Below are 16,430 nucleotides of genomic sequence, written 5' to 3'. Positions count from 1 at the left end.
TCGGGTCGGGACAGTGGCTCTACGGTTCAGACTGCGGTTCTTTAGCGTGCATTCATTCATTATCGCCCGTCTGTATCCGTATCCGTATCTATAACTGTGTGTGGGTAAATGTGTGTTTGTGTGTGTTTGTTTCGGTATATGTGGTTCGTCTGGTGTTGCAATAAAAATGGCTTGAATATTTTCCAGTTTGTTATGCATTTCTCTGCCACTTGGAGTGCAACAACAATTATGAATAACTCTCTGCACATAATGGTCCGTAGCTGGGCCGGAGTGTGGGGGCGTGGCGTGTGTGTGTGTGTGTGTGTGCGGAATCGATGGCGGACGAACGGTCGGAGAGTGGGCTGGGGTGGGCACTATGCGCATACACATATATCACTTCCCCAATTACGTGGCAGGGAAAACAGATGGGGTAGAGGACCTATGGGAAGGCGAACGATGACGTTTGCGACAGTAATCAAATAATTGTTGCTCTGACTGTCATTCCTTTACCATATTTCCCTTTTTGCTTTAATTATTTGCACAGTTTTCCATTTTGCAATGGATCTGGCTCGGAAAGGGAGTCTGCTGTAAAAAGGATTCGCGGATAAACGTCTGATTACCACGAAAGGCTCGTTGTTGTAAATAAAGCTATGTGTGTCCTTTGCGCTTAATTGTATGAATGATACGCGTATGTTATCCGCTTATCGCATTTTTACAGTCAAGCGATAATTGTATAACCAGTAAAGACAACAATTCCATTCAAATTAGAGACCGAATAGTTCCAGCGAAAAAAGAAATCCCGGAGTATTTACTCTTCTTAGATTTCAATTAAACAGAAAAAAGGTTAGGTTTTTTTGTTAGTTGTATCCCACAATTAAGTATCGAACTCTTTTCCATTATCAGTATTTCCTTTTTTTCCTACATAGTCGTATATCGAGTATGCGCGCACGCATTCCACCGAAACAGAAACAGTTATTCCACTTGAACAGATTCCATTGGTGATTTAATTGTAGCGGATTTTCAACAATGAATTCCATTAAAAATATTTTAAAATAATTTTGATTATTGAAATTCACACTCACACTCATTCAAGTTCATATTTATGGTCATTTTCATATTCTCAATCACATGGGGAGGAGTGCTGCCAAAGCATTGGCGCCTATTTAATTATCCAATTACAGTGGCAGCAGCGCAAGAAATTAACTTAAACGGGAAAACATTTCCCAGGCAGCCCAGCCAGCACTTTAAAACACTTCAATGCAAAAATGCATGCAAATTCATTGAAATATGGTGGAAAATTGTGGGAGTGTGGGGGGGCTGGAGTCTGGGCGGAACGGAAACAAACGCACAAACATTGGTATTTGGTTGGAATTTTCGGCTATCGCTTTTGGCTGAATGCGGATTCGGTTTCGGTTTAGGTCTCGGTTGTGTTTTCGGATTCGGTTTCGGTTTGTTGTCGATATTTTGTGCATTTTTATGCCCTTCAAGAGGAGGAGAGCATGAATTTGTGATGGCTGTTTGCAACGCAGGGATGCTTTCGGTTTAAAAGTGCGATCATATATATTGGATCTTTATTATCATTTAGAAAGAATCACATATGAAGGCATAGGTTCAGCATTTCTCAGACTCTCTCTAGACTTTCGAATTTTCCCTTCGCTCAATTAAGGTTTCATCTGCAAGAGTATTTGAAGCTTCGGTCTTCTAAATTGCCATCTTTTAGCCAACACACGCATTTTTGCGGTCCATTAAAATAGTCAACGGCAGCGGGACCAGAGCACAGGCAGCGCAGCAGCAGCATCCATTTGGTCTGGTCTCTGTGAAAATTGTGAAAATTGTCACACTAAAGAAACGGCAACGACAACATCAGCAACAGCAGCAGCATCATCGACGACAGCGACATCATAACGGGCAGGGAAATTCATGGAAGAGCCGCAGACAAATATAGAAAACTCTACAAAAAAGACCAAAGCAGGGTCAAGTAAAGAGAGAGAGAGAGAGAGAGAGAGCGCAGCCAGTCTACCGCTCTCTGCGACTCTCTTGCTCGCACAGCGACGATTAACGTCACCACATGTGTGGATGACTCACTCGGCGAGGCGGCGGCAGTGTGACTAATTTTTCGAGAGGCGACTGTGACTTTGGCTCTCTCTCTTGCACTGGGGAGCGTGCGCAACACACTCAGCGGCAGGTAGCTGTGCGCACTGGAGCAAGCGGGATGGCGTATGTTCGAGTGGCCCCATACACACATGGTATAACCAGCGCAGGTATGGGGCAACTCAGCAAAGCCGCTCGCAATGCTTTCTGTATAAAGAGATTTAGTTAGGCCCCCGAAGAGCGGTGCCCAACCTATTATGGCTGCACTGTGGCCCCACAAACATTTGGAGAGCGCCAACGCGTTGGATTCTGTCAGCAATTTTCATTGCTTCTCCGCTCACTGAAGGCGTCGTTTGGGTGTGTTTTCTGTAGCTGCTGGCCATCGATCGCATGCACTTCTGGAGGCAGTCTCCTCTCCCCCTCTGTGCGGACACTCAATTAATTCATTAACAAATATTTGCCTGAGAAAAAGAACAGTGCCGTCGTATATTCATTGAATGCTGGAATAACTGTTGATCTATAATTGCAATCCACCGAACTGTGAGTGTGTGTGCGTGTATGTGTGCTAGTGCGTGAGCAAAAATTATTGTATAATCGCCAAAAAAAAAAAAAACTTAAAACGCCAACGCGAGAGCGAAAAACTTGTTGAACGGCAGATCCCCACACACCCCCGACGAACTACCGAACCACGGAACCACCACCCACCAGCAATCTATATACATAGATTACACAGCAGCGACTACGTCATGCAGGCCATCAAATGCGTTGTTGTTGGCGACGGAGCCGTGGGTAAGACCTGCCTCCTGATCAGCTACACGACCAATGCCTTCCCGGGAGAATACATCCCCACGGTGTTTGATAATTACTCGGCCAACGTGATGGTCGATGCCAAGCCGATCAATCTGGGACTGTGGGATACGGCCGGGCAGGAGGACTACGATCGGTTGCGTCCGCTCTCCTACCCGCAGACGGATGTCTTCCTCATCTGCTTCTCGCTGGTCAATCCCGCCTCGTTCGAGAACGTGCGCGCCAAGTGGTTCCCGGAGGTGCGTCACCACTGCCCCAGTGTGCCTATCATTCTGGTGGGCACCAAGCTGGATCTGCGCGATGACAAGGCCACCATCGAGAAGCTCAAGGACAAGAAGCTGACGCCCATCACCTATCCGCAGGGCCTGGCCATGGCCAAGGAGATCGGAGCCGTCAAGTATCTGGAGTGCTCGGCACTGACCCAAAAGGGCCTGAAGACGGTCTTCGATGAGGCCATTCGCTCTGTGCTTTGTCCGGTGGTTCGCAGGCCCCCACGTCGCATGTGCAAGCTGCTGTAGGGCGGCGACAATAAACAGAGAGAGAGAACAAAGTGCAAAAAACTCTTTTTTTGCAAACAACACAAAAAAAAATGAAAAAGAAACATAAAATAATGCATGGGTTTACAGTTACAGCTAATGTACGTGTGAGAGAGAGCGTGTCAGAGTGAGTTTATGACAGAAAAAGAGAGAGAGAGTGTATGTGTGAATGAGTGAATGAGCCAAGGTGTGTTAATGCAAGGTGAGGCTTCGTTCCCAAGGAGTGGATGAGCACGCGCCCTATCCTGTTTTCAAACGCCTCAAAAAGAAAAAAGAAGAAAAAAAAGAGAGAGTGGAAAAGAAAATCATCAACTCGTTAAGGGGGAAATGCCTCACCTTATAAAGAAACACCAGCGTAATTTTGGTTTTTATTGTCAGCTTTATGTGTGATGTGTGTGGTAGGGGGAAGGCAGCTACGCAGCAGCAGCAGCAGAAATAATCATTGAGAGTGCATCCAGCAGGGCGAGGCGGGGGGCCCAGAGAAGCACCCACCCATGCCTGTGTGTGGATTGTGGATGATATGTGTGTTTGCGTGTGTGAGACAATGGGTGTCTCAGGCCGCAGGAAATGTATGACAAATCAAATAAAATTAATTGTAAATAAATCTAGATACACGCCAACACACACACACAAAACACTGGCATTGCAGGAGATAAGAGCTGGGGAGCCCCGCCCAGCACCTATCATCGAACTGAAAGTCGACAAATGCGGGGAGGATATTTTTGGGGGGAACTTTCAGTTTTTAGTTTTGTGTATTTTGCATTTGATTTATATAACGTGTGAATAATGTCTGAATTATGTCTGAATTAATGCCACACTAAAGCCCCCATTTAGCACTACTTTGATGTTAATTGATCCACTGATATATTTATAACTTGTTTTTAATGAGAGTGCGTGCGCAGACACTTTGCCAAATTGTTTTTACCGACCATAACCCTAATTTATATACATAAATATATTAACAACAATTTACTACTACAGTGTAATGTTAATAAACACAATAAATACCATTGTAAAAAGCAAAATAAACGGATTTCGAGTGAATTACGAGTATTTGGAAAGCAAATGGATTTTTCAGCGCCGCACTTCAGATACAATGGGGCTAATGATTACAGTCATCATAGTAGGAGCCAATACAGCAAGGCATCTCTCTATTAGTACAATTTTCAGCTTTTTGGTTGTGATTTTCTGTCTGGAATACATTTGTGTTTGAAAACAAGAGCATACTTTCGGGTGGCTGCCACAAATCGTGTACACATCAGAACTCTAATCTTATCGTCACAAATTCTGATAATTATTTCCGATTGCCGGACGACCGGATGTCCAGAATCGCCTTTGGTCGCCGTTGACTAAGCAATTTGTCAGGGCATAATCATAAACAATATTTCCCATCATTCACGGCATTTTTGTGTTGCCAATTTCTATCTATATTTCGATTGTCATAATGAGCGAAAGCGACAACGACGACAACCGCCAGCTGTTGATTGATTGCCCATAGGCGGGCAGGAGGGCAAGAGTGGAGGTGTGACGGTGGCGGTATGTGTTGTGGGGGGACGAATGTGGTGCTGATGTGGGTGGGGGGCTCGCAGAGTGTGTCGAGAATGTCAGTGGGCTATGGCTCGTTAGCGGTTGGGTCTGTCCTAGAGATGGTCCCGTGTTCAGAACGGTAATACGTAATCTTAGCAGCTAATGAAATTCAGTCTAACTTTATCTATTACTAAATATTGCCAGCAAACACGTATGTGATAGGTAACATTTGTGTTTATGCGAATTTATATTTTAATTGGAAAAGAAAATTAAATTAAAACAAAATGTTTGTACTTTTGGAAACCCAAATTACATATTACCTTTATGGAAAACGAAGCAAGCCTTCAAGTTTCCCCGGCACCTCATATATTGCCCTTCAGCTTCTCAGGACGGATATTTTTGTGCTTATTTGGCACGGAAATGCACGAAGCACAGCCTGTGGCCATCTCTAGTCGGCAACGCTCGTCCCAGTGTGAATTTGACAAATAATTACGTAAGGCAACCTGCTGTTCCGCCTCCCCAGGAGTGGGGACTCGCCTCTCTCTCTCTCTCTTGCTCAGAAAGCATCTCAAAGCAATTCAATGCCAGGCACTGCCTCTGATGGATGTGCTGCTGGTTCCACCGCTGCCCTGCCACCCTGCTGCACCACCCTGCCATCATTTTTGTCTGTGACGCGACGAATCGCATAATTGACCCACATTGTGAACAAACATTTCTGCCAGAGGAGAGATATAATCGTACGCGTACTCGTTCGCGTAGAGAGGCTGTACTATGCACTAAAGTCAATTTAATTAGCATAAACATTCCCAGAGCGTCTGGGAACTGAAACATGCACCTTTGGCACTCGACTGCGCTGCTTGTGAAGCGGAGGTGGAGGCGGAGGCGGCGGAGAAGGCGTTGACGGAGGTGGCGTTGACAGGCGTGGAATTTACAGAGAATACCTTGTTGCATGCCTGATGCTTCAGCCCCTTTTTAGCTCATACATATTATGTACGGAACATTGATTTGAAATAATGTCAATTTTCTTATAATTAAATTACTTTTCAGAAAGAAGAATATTGGTGCAGACGGCATATCGAAAGGATTTTAAGTCCCTTAGTTTTCGGAAGTCCTCTGCTATTTTAAACGAATACATCAAAGGTGGCAATGTTATACTTGGGAACACGTTGCTCTTCAATCTTCCACAGAACCAATGTTTTATTGTATTATTTATCAGATTTTTCGGACTTCTTTCTGAATCATGAACAAGCCTCAACGCAATGCAATTGAATTACGCAGTGATCTTCTCTAGTTTTCGTTTGAATTTCGCATCTAAACAATCCCAGATAATCAAATTCGAAGATAAATAAAAGCAAAAATGCATATAAATAAAAGTAGAATAAGTGGATGCCAGAGAAATGATAAAGATATTTAAATCCAACTTAAAATTCGCTTCAGTCCGGACCCATCCATGGGATTAGCCCCTGACTATTGCCACCATCTAATCGGAAAATGGGAAAACTACAGACTGGATGGCCTGGATACTAACTGCTGTGCCATGCAAATCCACTGACAAGTGTCCCATAATCAGGGCCGACTGCCGAAATGTAAATGCAAATGCCAAATGCCAAATTTATGCACTGCATGCGTGAAATTAAAAGGTTCCCCAGGGCGGCAGGACCAGAATGGTCTGCACAATTTGGCCGCGTTCATTCGGTTAACAATTTGGCTAAATCAATTATACGCACAGCGCACAATGCGAATTCAGATGTTTTAATTGAGAGATTTTCCAGGGAAAATGTATGTACCCATGTACATAGAAATGAAGAGGGAGAAACCAAGAAAAATTTAATACGAAAATTGCTGAACCCAAAGCGAGGCGAAAGAATTCATAGCTGGCCACAAATTTTCTACAAAATGCCAATAAAATACGCTCCAGCGCAGAAATTCCATTGCACATAAGAAGCAGGTAAATTCTGATAAAGGAAGGCATGGAAATTGGGGGGGCAGGCTACAAATATTTCACACTTCCGCCTGGCAGCTAGAGAGAGAGGGAGAGAGAGCCCACCTGAACCTCTGGGCCACCATCGCCGCGGCGTCTGTCAGCGATGCCAACAGGATATGACAAGCTCGACCATGGACTGACTCCTCTCCCACCTGGCTGCCCCCCAGCCAACGTATTTCAACATACTTCCAGCGGCAACTTCCTGCCAGAACACATTGCAAATTATTATGTGAGCTTTTACCCGGGGACAGGCGGTGCGAGAATGGGAGAGGTTGGGTATCCCAAAATTGCCAAATGGCTGTTGGTTTTGGCTGACGATGGAACAACAAATGAAACATGGAACGGATGCTGGAATTTGGGTAACATCTTGGAGGGAAGACACACACACAGCGAAGGACAATTGAATCCAATTTGGGGGCAATAATCAGCAGAAAGATATATGCAGATCACAATCCCAAAATACGTCACGATGTAAACTAAATAAATCTTCTAAAATCGATAAGCAAATAATGATGCAAATAAAATGAGGCGGTCATATAAAACTATCTATATTGCCATCAAATATTAGCGTAAATGATAGTACGACAATTGTTATAGATGTTCCATACTATCATGGACAATACAGGACCCAAGAGAACGGGACCATAAAATGGCCAGTGGTTGGCGGTTTCATGGAGAAGAGCCAACAAGTTTTGTGGCATAGCCAATATCCGCTGCAGGGACAAGGCACACACACACACAGATAACTTCTTTGGACTTGTTATTGATAATCTTTGTCAGGGCCTGACGTGAGCTTCGACAACAGCCAAACAAAAAAGGAAGACTCATGGCAGCTGGCGGCTGGTGACTTCGTACAGGACACGGCCAGGGGAGTAATGAACCGAGGCACGCCACAGACCGGCGACAGAGCCGTGTTTGTTTGGGCGATCGATGCAGGCTGCAAGAGGAGTCGAGTGTATTAAAAACAAAGTCACAATGTGTGTCCTGCATCCTTGTGCCCATCGCTGGCAACGCAGGCGTTGTCGTTGCCAAAGTCAATGAACAGGGACATGGACAGAGACACAGATACAGTTACGGACACGGACACGGTATATGGACTCTGGAGCAGACAGGATATGAAGCGTGTGCGAAAGTTTGCCACAATTAGGATGCGGATGCTGCCTCTTCCGGTCAGACGTTCTCCTTCGCTCGCTCGCTCAATAAAAAACTTTAAAGTTGCGTTTAAATATGCATTCCATAATTCATGGCCCCTCTCCTATCGCTGCACAACTCCACAGCCTGCAAGGAGCTACGATTTGCAGTCTGCCTTGACAGCAGCACGTTTCCGCCATTTTGTGGGCGCTGCCAACTTGTTGCATGCCGCATTTGAATGCCCACAAAAGAGGCATGACACCCAGACAGCGGTGGGTGGAGGGGAAAAACACATTCTATGGGCCTGGGGAATGTTGACATCCCGAACATGCTGAAATTTCCGCTCTCGACGGGCGGACATCGCGCGATGCCACAAGCTGAAAAGTCTGCCACAGTCTGACATTCAAAACGTCGCCTCCTCCATCCATACATCCATGCCCCCCCCCCCCCTTACAGGTGTGCAGGTGTGCATTCTATATGGGTTGGCATGGGCTGTGGGGGAGGCTTTTCATATTCAATTAAATACAATTACATCGGCCAACTGTCAGGTTTTTTCAGTTAATAATGAAAACTGCATTGAAAATACGAGCCAAGTCCCTGGGAGAGACCCAAGACGGCGGAGGTGGCCCGGGGGCAGCACTTAGAAGCGCCCCAGGTAGAAGCGCCCCAAGGTGTGTCTGTGTGTTTTTTTCCAATTTTTTCCACAGTTTTTTCTCTATTTTTGCCCGCTTTTCCCCCTGCTTGCTGTAACACAGTTCAAAGATTTTCCTTATTCTTTGGCTTATTTATGTTTTGCTCTTTATAAATATTTAACAAAATAAACACACAGATACAACACAGACGCAAAGATACAGATACGTATGTATGCAGGCAGTCAAAGGTTCTATTTAGATGTGCATAAAATAAATGATCTGTACATAAATATAATTCTAAAGCGGCACCCAAGGCGGAATAAAATCAAATCAAATGAATTTACTTTTTGATTATAATTCTTTCACTATAAATATATCTAGAGCAGTCGAAATTTATTCCCTCACTGCGCAGATTGACATTAATTGTTCAAATTAAAGCGGATATCTCTGCAAAGGAATGCCAAGTCTTGTGGAAATGTGGAAATTCCTTTGAAAGAATTACTATTTAATTGGAAAGATAAATGAATTGAAGGGTATAAATGGCCTATAGTTAGCAGAATATAAGGAAATTGGGTTGAAATGATGAAACTCGTAGATAGAATGTTGCAAAGAGAAAGGTATATCGGAGTGTCCCTGCCCTATCTATCTTGAATACTTTCTAAATATTTGCTGACATATTTCAGTCACAACATGTATATCTGCCACCCAGCCACTAAATTATTCAAATATGTGTACACCACCCAAAAAGCTCTTGCATTTGACACGATTTCTGGGAGTTACTTTTCCGCCCTCAAACACTGAACTGAAGAACCCTCAGAGGACACTTTATCAGAGCTCGCGAGGCTTAAACAATTGTCGCAAATGGAGCCTCGCGCGGCTAAGTGGTTTTATTTTAAATCTTTCACGTTCCACAGAGATGGAAAATCTGCTGGCAGGCAGCCTAATGACAACAAGTTGCTTGCGACTAAAAAACCAAACAGTTGCGACAACTGAGTTGTAAGCGGAATAATTTGGTTTTTCTGTTTTTGTTCGCTTTTCTTTTTCCAGCGCCCAACTCGACTCTCAGCTCAACTGTTTGCTAAATGTCAGTCTTCATTTGTCAGACACTCCCAATGCCAGGGCCAGAGTTTCCAGAGGCACCCAGGCGGCGGGCTTAAGTGGCTTCATTGTCTGCTGGCTACAGACGCAGATGGAACAGATTTATACTACAGATATACGAGTATATATTTGAGTAGATATTGTATATCCCATGTACAGTTTAATCTAAGCTTTAAGGACTCTGTTAGCTGCACTGAGTCCTGTGCTACCATTGCTCCCCTCATCATCCCCTGTTGATAGACGTTTAAATTGCAGTGGAAATTGTAAAAATTTCCACCAGAGACGACATGCCATGGCACTCCTCGACTGCCTGCCTGTCGATTGTTTTTCGATTCGTTTCGCTTCGGTTTGCTTCTGGGGGGGGACAGGGCTCATACAGATCCTATAAATATTTATTATGTACTTTCAAGGACTAATTCTGATTAATTTATCAATCGATTTGCCGACGAGCCTTGACATGAAATGTCAGACGCTCGATTTATGGCCCAAGATTACGACCATTGCCTCATTGCTAATTATTTGGCATTTACCGTGACTCTGGGTCTGCCAATAGCTTTGCCTCCGTCTCTCCGGTGTCTTTCAAGCCGGAATCAATAAAACCATCCACCTGCAAAGGTGCATGGCATAGCAACAACAGAAGCACAAGCAACAAAAGCCAAATAAAAATACAAATCGAATGAAAGTGAATTTCACGCCATTGGCCAAAGCGACTTCCTGGCAGGAAGGCATCGATCAGATGAGAAAAAAACTGCCGCTCTATGCCAAACATATATTTATGAGCCTCTTCCCCCATGGCGTATGCGTAATATTTCTGCGACTTGTTGTGGCTAGTGTGGGGGAAACACTCAAGAGCTTGACCCTTGCCCCTGGCCATATGAATATTCATTGGGATTCATTCATTGGCAAATGATTTTCACGGATTTACGACCAAATTCTCTGGCATTTGAGGGCTGAAGGCTGAAGCTTAAACTATTCTTTTAGTTCATTTCAATTTAAATGAACTTCCCTGAACTTTCCAAATGGTGCAACGTTTGCCATTGCATGGGAATCATGGGAATTAAATAAAGGCACAGAATAAGCTCTGCCGATTCAGCTGTTAGTTTAAACTACATTCCGAAATTGTTTTAGTTCGATTTAAATAAATAATCGTACTTTCTACCCGCCCGACACGACAGCTAGCTGTCCCACAAAGAAATGCTAATCAGGTGGCAGCCAGAGGGAAGCCAGAGCAGTGGGATTATCGACCCTATTCTCTCATTCCGGGCTTCCGGGGTTCGTGCTCCCTAAGCTCTAATTGAACTCTTTTTGCTTTCAGTTCCTTCTGGTTGAGTTCCTCATTGCTGCCAAATGGGGCATGCGAATGCCCTCACCCCCTTTGGTACTGCTCCTCTGCGAAACGACCTTGCTGGGGCCTGTGGCTGTGGTTGGTGTGTGGGGCCATCTTGTTCAACTCAAACCGCAATTGGCTGTTACATTAACCCACACAATGCACAGCTCATAAATTAGCAGGCATCTCAGCACCTGCAGATTGCAGTTGCCATTTCAGTTGCACATGCAGCTATACACAGATACAGATACAGCTACAGAGGGCAGAGGCAGAGGCAGGCCCAGTGGCAGATGGCTTTAATATGCCTGGAATTTCCCCTCAGAATTTTATTTTGACTGCAGAAAAGATTTCTATAGTTTTAGATGAAAAGTTAATACGCGACGTACGGGGGCCTTTGATGGTTCGGTGAGTCAAGAAAGGGGGGGCGAGGAGAGGTGCAATGCGGTGTGTGAAGGAAGCAGAGGGGGTGGGTTTGCAAAGGTGCAATGAGGTGAAGGTGAGCCGCCTCTTGCGTCTGTAGCCATATGATCTGTTTCAGCTCTTTTATGCATATATTCAAAATAGTTTCCCGTCGAAGTTTTCCACATTATCGGGCGGGGCGCGACGACGACAAAGTTGTTGAAATTTTTATAACATTATTACAATTCTGAAAGAGAGCTGTGAAGAGCTGCAGAACAGAACAGAACAGAACAGAGCTCATTCACGTGGAATTACTCGCATAAATTAGACGCACATAAATAAACAGCATTGAGAGAGGCCAAAGATGAATCAGTTTTGTGATTGCTGTGTGACCTGTGGAGGCAACACAAAAGTTACCGAAAGCAATTAAAAGGCCATAAAGTTTCCTCACACGCATAAACGATACACACATCAGAGCCATAAACATGGCCACTACTATATGTACATTTATGCTCGAATGTAGCTTGTCTATTTATCTGGGCAATCGTCACCTGCAAAACTCTAATCGGGGCACATATGCTCCAGCCAAGGATAAGCCGTTTCCTGTTTGTGATAGTTTGTTTTGATGTAAATTGCTATAAAGTAAACGATCCTTCGATATATCCAACTCAAATGAAGGTTTTACGATGCCTCCTAATGATGGATATACAAATCCTATTCGATTTAGTTGATGACTGGCCACTCAAGGGTGGTGGGGAGTGGGAATAAATAACAGTATAATAATTTTATCCATTGAACCCTGTGAGGCGTTCAATAAGGCGGAAATACGCTTTTAATAAACGGCATACGACAGCAGGCGAAAGCATTTACTGTTTGCCATTTCCCCTGCCAATGGAAGTAGGAGGCGACGCGAAGACTCCCCAACTATATTCATCGGCACTAACAACGCGACGCGGCAATAACCGAAAAAAAATAATACAAATAGCCATAAATGTGGGGATTTCTAACCAAAAACAGGCCGTAAAAATTTCACTGCCTCTCCATACGAGTGGAGGAGGACCGCTCCCTGTGCCGCCGTGTGTTTAACAACATGTTAACATGTTGACTATCGCAATGAACCTTTCCGTCTGCGGGTTCGTAAATCAGGCAATCGACTGTGAGCCGCAAGCGAAACACACAAGGCTCCTGCCGCCCCTTCTCTCTCACTCTCTCTCACTATTTGCGGCTACCACGTTTCGCCCACAGGAGCCAAACATTTTGTGGTCTGTCGGCCCATAATATGATTTAACTTGCGGTTAAAGGTCCGTTTGCATTTGTTTCGATTACCGTAAACGATTTTTGGTTTGTTTTTGCACCTCATTTGGGATTTTTGTAGGTACCAAGTACTTCTATCACATTATTTTTGGATTGGAAGTCAGGAATGAATTCTTTAATTAATTATTCATTGATTGTAAATCGGTTTTCATGCACCCTGATCATATTGTTAGCTTTAAATATAATTAATTTCGAATTTAGATCAATATAAAATTGTCATTTGTTTGTATTATTCAGGCAGCAAACTTAGTGATAATATTCTAGGGAGATCTCTATTCGGATCAAGAAGATGTTGCGCGAATTTCCATTCTGTGTGATCATAAATAGTATGTGGAGGGAGCATCATCTGCGTTTCTCTCTCTCTCTGTTGTCACAACGAAAATAAGTATCTTTCTCTTTCTGTAATTAACAAGCTGGCAGATCTGATCTGTCCCTAGAAATATCCATTGTTCTTCTCACCCCTTTCGTCTTCTCCTTCTGCTGCTTCTGCCTTCTGCTCTGTTTTGTTTGGTTTGGTTTTGTTCTGTTTTATTCCGTTCTTTTCCTCCTTTTCTCATTTATCTCTCCACTCGGACGGCCTGCCTGGCTGCCTCGTTATTATGCTGTTATTTATATTTCAGCGCGAAATTCGCCCTGCCTCCCTCCCTACCCTCACAGAATGTTGCACAATTTTATTTTTTGTATTTTCGTTTGGTTTTTTATGTCATCAAACATGTTGCGTGTCTTGCCATCGTGTGCAATTTAACCGCTGATGGATGCAAGGGGTGTGGACGGAAAGGGCTGCAAAACTTTCGCCACGTAAATGATTTGTTTTGTCAATTATTTTGTTAGCCCAAACATGCAACATGCAAAAGAAACAAAACAAAACGAGGCAAGACTCGTCGTCTCTCAGCTGATAACATCAAAACAAGGGACGACTTCATCCCATCGAATGAACCCACGGGAAATGACTTTGCGCCCATTTTCTGTTGTTTCAGTTGTTTCACTTGTTAATTGAGAAGGCGTGGCTGGACAAATTGCATCAAGATAAATAGAAAAATTTATTGGGGGGGGGAAAACAGAGCTGCCAGCCCCCCAAGCCAAGAGGAAGTCTGAAATGATTTGAGGAAGTACCAGATCGTATCGTGATCGTGATCGGATCGGATCGGATCGACTGGGCCATCTGTTTGGTGAAGTGCGCGTCCACTTGGATAAATATTTATCGCTATAGCAGAAAACTAATTATTTGGCCCCGACAAAAGAGAGATTAAAAAATCATGAAACACATGTGCACTCGTTGCTGCTGTATTGTTGTTCTGCTCTCAATTTTCAAATTAAAAATAATGCACATTTGTTTTGTCCGCATAAAAAACAACTATAAAGCATGGCAAGAATGGGGAGTAGAGTTCTTCAGGGGCTGGATGGGGTTGGGGAACGGAACACACACTGAAATCTGTTTTTCTGAACAGGCAATTGAGTGATGGATGGATTGCCAATGGCCCCTGCCGCACCACTCCCATTCAGCATTTCCATTTGGCTCTTGGTTTTTCCTACTTTTTTTTTTTTTGTTCTTCAATGTCTTGTCTTAATTAACATGCGCAATGGATTTGGTTTTGGTTTTTTCTGTGACAAATTTTGTTGGGGGGAGAGGAATATTTATAGGGTCTGACGTTAGAGTATTACCTTGGATTGGAGCCCAAACAGTTGGTAACTCTCACTCTCACAAACACACACACAAGTGAATTTCAATCGAATTTGTTGAGGCTTCTGATATAATTCATTTGCTAATGATGCGCCTGGCTAGAGCACACAATTTCCCAATTCATTGCACTAAATTTTGTGGCACTAATTGCACTTAGCCGCAATCGCGATAACTCAAAATAACACACTCATGGCACTGGGCACGGGTAGTGGCCACTGGCAGACTGCTAGCACGGGGGCACAAGCACTCAAAATTCCAAATATTATTCTCAAAACTCAAAACGTCACACAAATCGTTCTTCAAAAACAGTTCTTTCAGATGGATTTCTGTTTGTTTGTCCGAGCAGCGAAAATACGTCCGTTACAGCGTGTGGGCCGTTGCCAACTGAAACGAAGGCTACACGCGAATGCAGTGTAAAGGCCAGGCAGGCAGGCCAGTCGCTCGGGTTCACTCGGCTGCTGCTCGCTCGTCGTGCTGCCAAAAGCCGGCAAAACAAAATGTAAATAACGGTTGTGTGCATTGTGTGGGTAAGGTGGTGGGATGGGGGAAGGGGAGGAAGTGCCAGAACAGCCGGCTTTTGGTTGAGCTTTGGCAGATTTTACGCTTTCGCCAGTACCGTACGAAAAGCGACTAAGCGTCAGACGAATGGGCATTGCCCCATCTCCAACTCCAGCCCCAGCTCCCGTTCTGTTTGCTTTGCGGCTTTTTGGGGTTGTTAGAGAACGAACATGTCTGTGCGTGTCTGTGTGCGTTTGTTTGTATACACTTCGGCTTTGGCCTGCAATTGGCGGGAAACTTTTGTGGATCGCATTGGCATTGGAGCAACATTCGATGTGTTTTATATAAAAAATTATTAATAAAGCTAACGAGAAAAAAGAGCCATACATTTACTACTTAATTGATAATTCAAAATTGCAATTTTTATATATTTTCTCGTTAATTATCACACATTTCTTTACACAAAATTTAAATCATTTCATACCTTGGCAACATGCTGCTGGCCAAATGTTGCCAGCGAATATTGCTCATGCGCCCTGCTATACCGTTTTCTTTGTTGTTTTTCGTTTGGGCCTCCCCTCCCCCTGCCAGTGTGCTCCCCGTGCCAACGCCTATAGCCAATCCATTGCCTATCCCAACCAACAAGAGCGACCGCCTAACGCTACCCAAAGTGACAACCTTTCAGTTTTATCGCCTCTACATGGGTGTGTGGATTGTAAGTGTGTTCGTGTGTTTGTATGGGCGTGTGTGTGTGTTTGTGTGTGTTTAAATAATGTAACAGTAAATTAGCGTGTTTGACACACTGGGGGCGTGGCCAACGGTGCGTGGCCACGAACAAACTCAATCAAGTTAATATTTGTAATTTGAAGATGAGCTGAAGATAAAAGAGGAGAAACTGTTACCAGGATGACCTCGAAGCAGATTCACTTTTGATGATCCATTGCTCGAATTTAAACTTGAAGATTATCCTGTTGGAATTGACTCAACTTTTCTGCAAGAGTTTGCAAGGGAATTAATTTGATAGTAAAGTTGGAGATGGGAATTATGATTTAGGTAAACTAAATTGTTAAGGAAATAGCAAACACTTCAAAGGAACCTCTGTCTCTGTTGTTGTGAACAAGGAGTATTGAAATGTGATTCAATAATATATAAATATTTCTGCTTTTCCAGGCAACAACATAATAATTACCATTCAAAACCAAAATGTATCACTTTTTGAACACGTTAATTAAAAAACCCATTAGCCATTAAGAGCATCAAAAATGTTGCGTTTAATTAAATCATAATACATATGCATACATATATGTATGTATGAAATATGTAACCTTATTAAGAGTGATTATAAACGCATTCATTTGATTGAATCAAATTATGTACGAATTTTTCTTTGCTTCATAAAATCAAGAGGAAAATACATATTTTTCTA

General features: G+C 43.6%; 2 protein-coding genes across 3 annotated transcripts in view; one reads left to right on the top strand and one right to left on the bottom strand.

Annotated features, from left to right (window-relative positions):
* The window catches only part of LOC111078903 (putative mediator of RNA polymerase II transcription subunit 26), a 30,231-nt gene extending 15,701 nt beyond the window's left edge, over window positions 1-14,530 (bottom strand). For both annotated transcript variants that reach the window (XM_022373838.2, XM_022373840.2), the window contains exon 1: window positions 14,488-14,530. The gene's annotated coding sequence lies outside the window, so the exon portion shown is untranslated. The remainder of the gene's footprint in view (window positions 1-14,487) is intronic.
* Window positions 2,392-4,441, top strand: LOC111078905 (ras-related protein Rac2). Its single transcript, XM_022373842.2, has one exon. It carries the CDS (start codon window positions 2,817-2,819, stop codon window positions 3,393-3,395), a length of 579 nt encoding a protein of 192 aa, XP_022229534.1. The 5' UTR covers window positions 2,392-2,816; the 3' UTR covers window positions 3,396-4,441.
* Window positions 14,531-16,430: the final 1,900 nt, after the last annotated feature.

The sequence above is a fragment of the Drosophila obscura genome, unplaced genomic scaffold (genome assembly GCF_018151105.1).
Source record: "Drosophila obscura isolate BZ-5 IFL unplaced genomic scaffold, ASM1815110v1 contig_30, whole genome shotgun sequence".
Classification (NCBI taxonomy): domain Eukaryota; kingdom Metazoa; phylum Arthropoda; class Insecta; order Diptera; family Drosophilidae; genus Drosophila; species Drosophila obscura.
This window is presented reverse-complemented; position numbering and strand designations above follow the sequence as displayed.

Excerpts from the sequence above, each read along its gene's own strand:
- LOC111078905 (XM_022373842.2), top strand. The coding sequence starts at position 2,817 with ATGCAGGCCATCAAATGCGTTGTTGTTGGCGACGGAGCCGTGGGTAAG.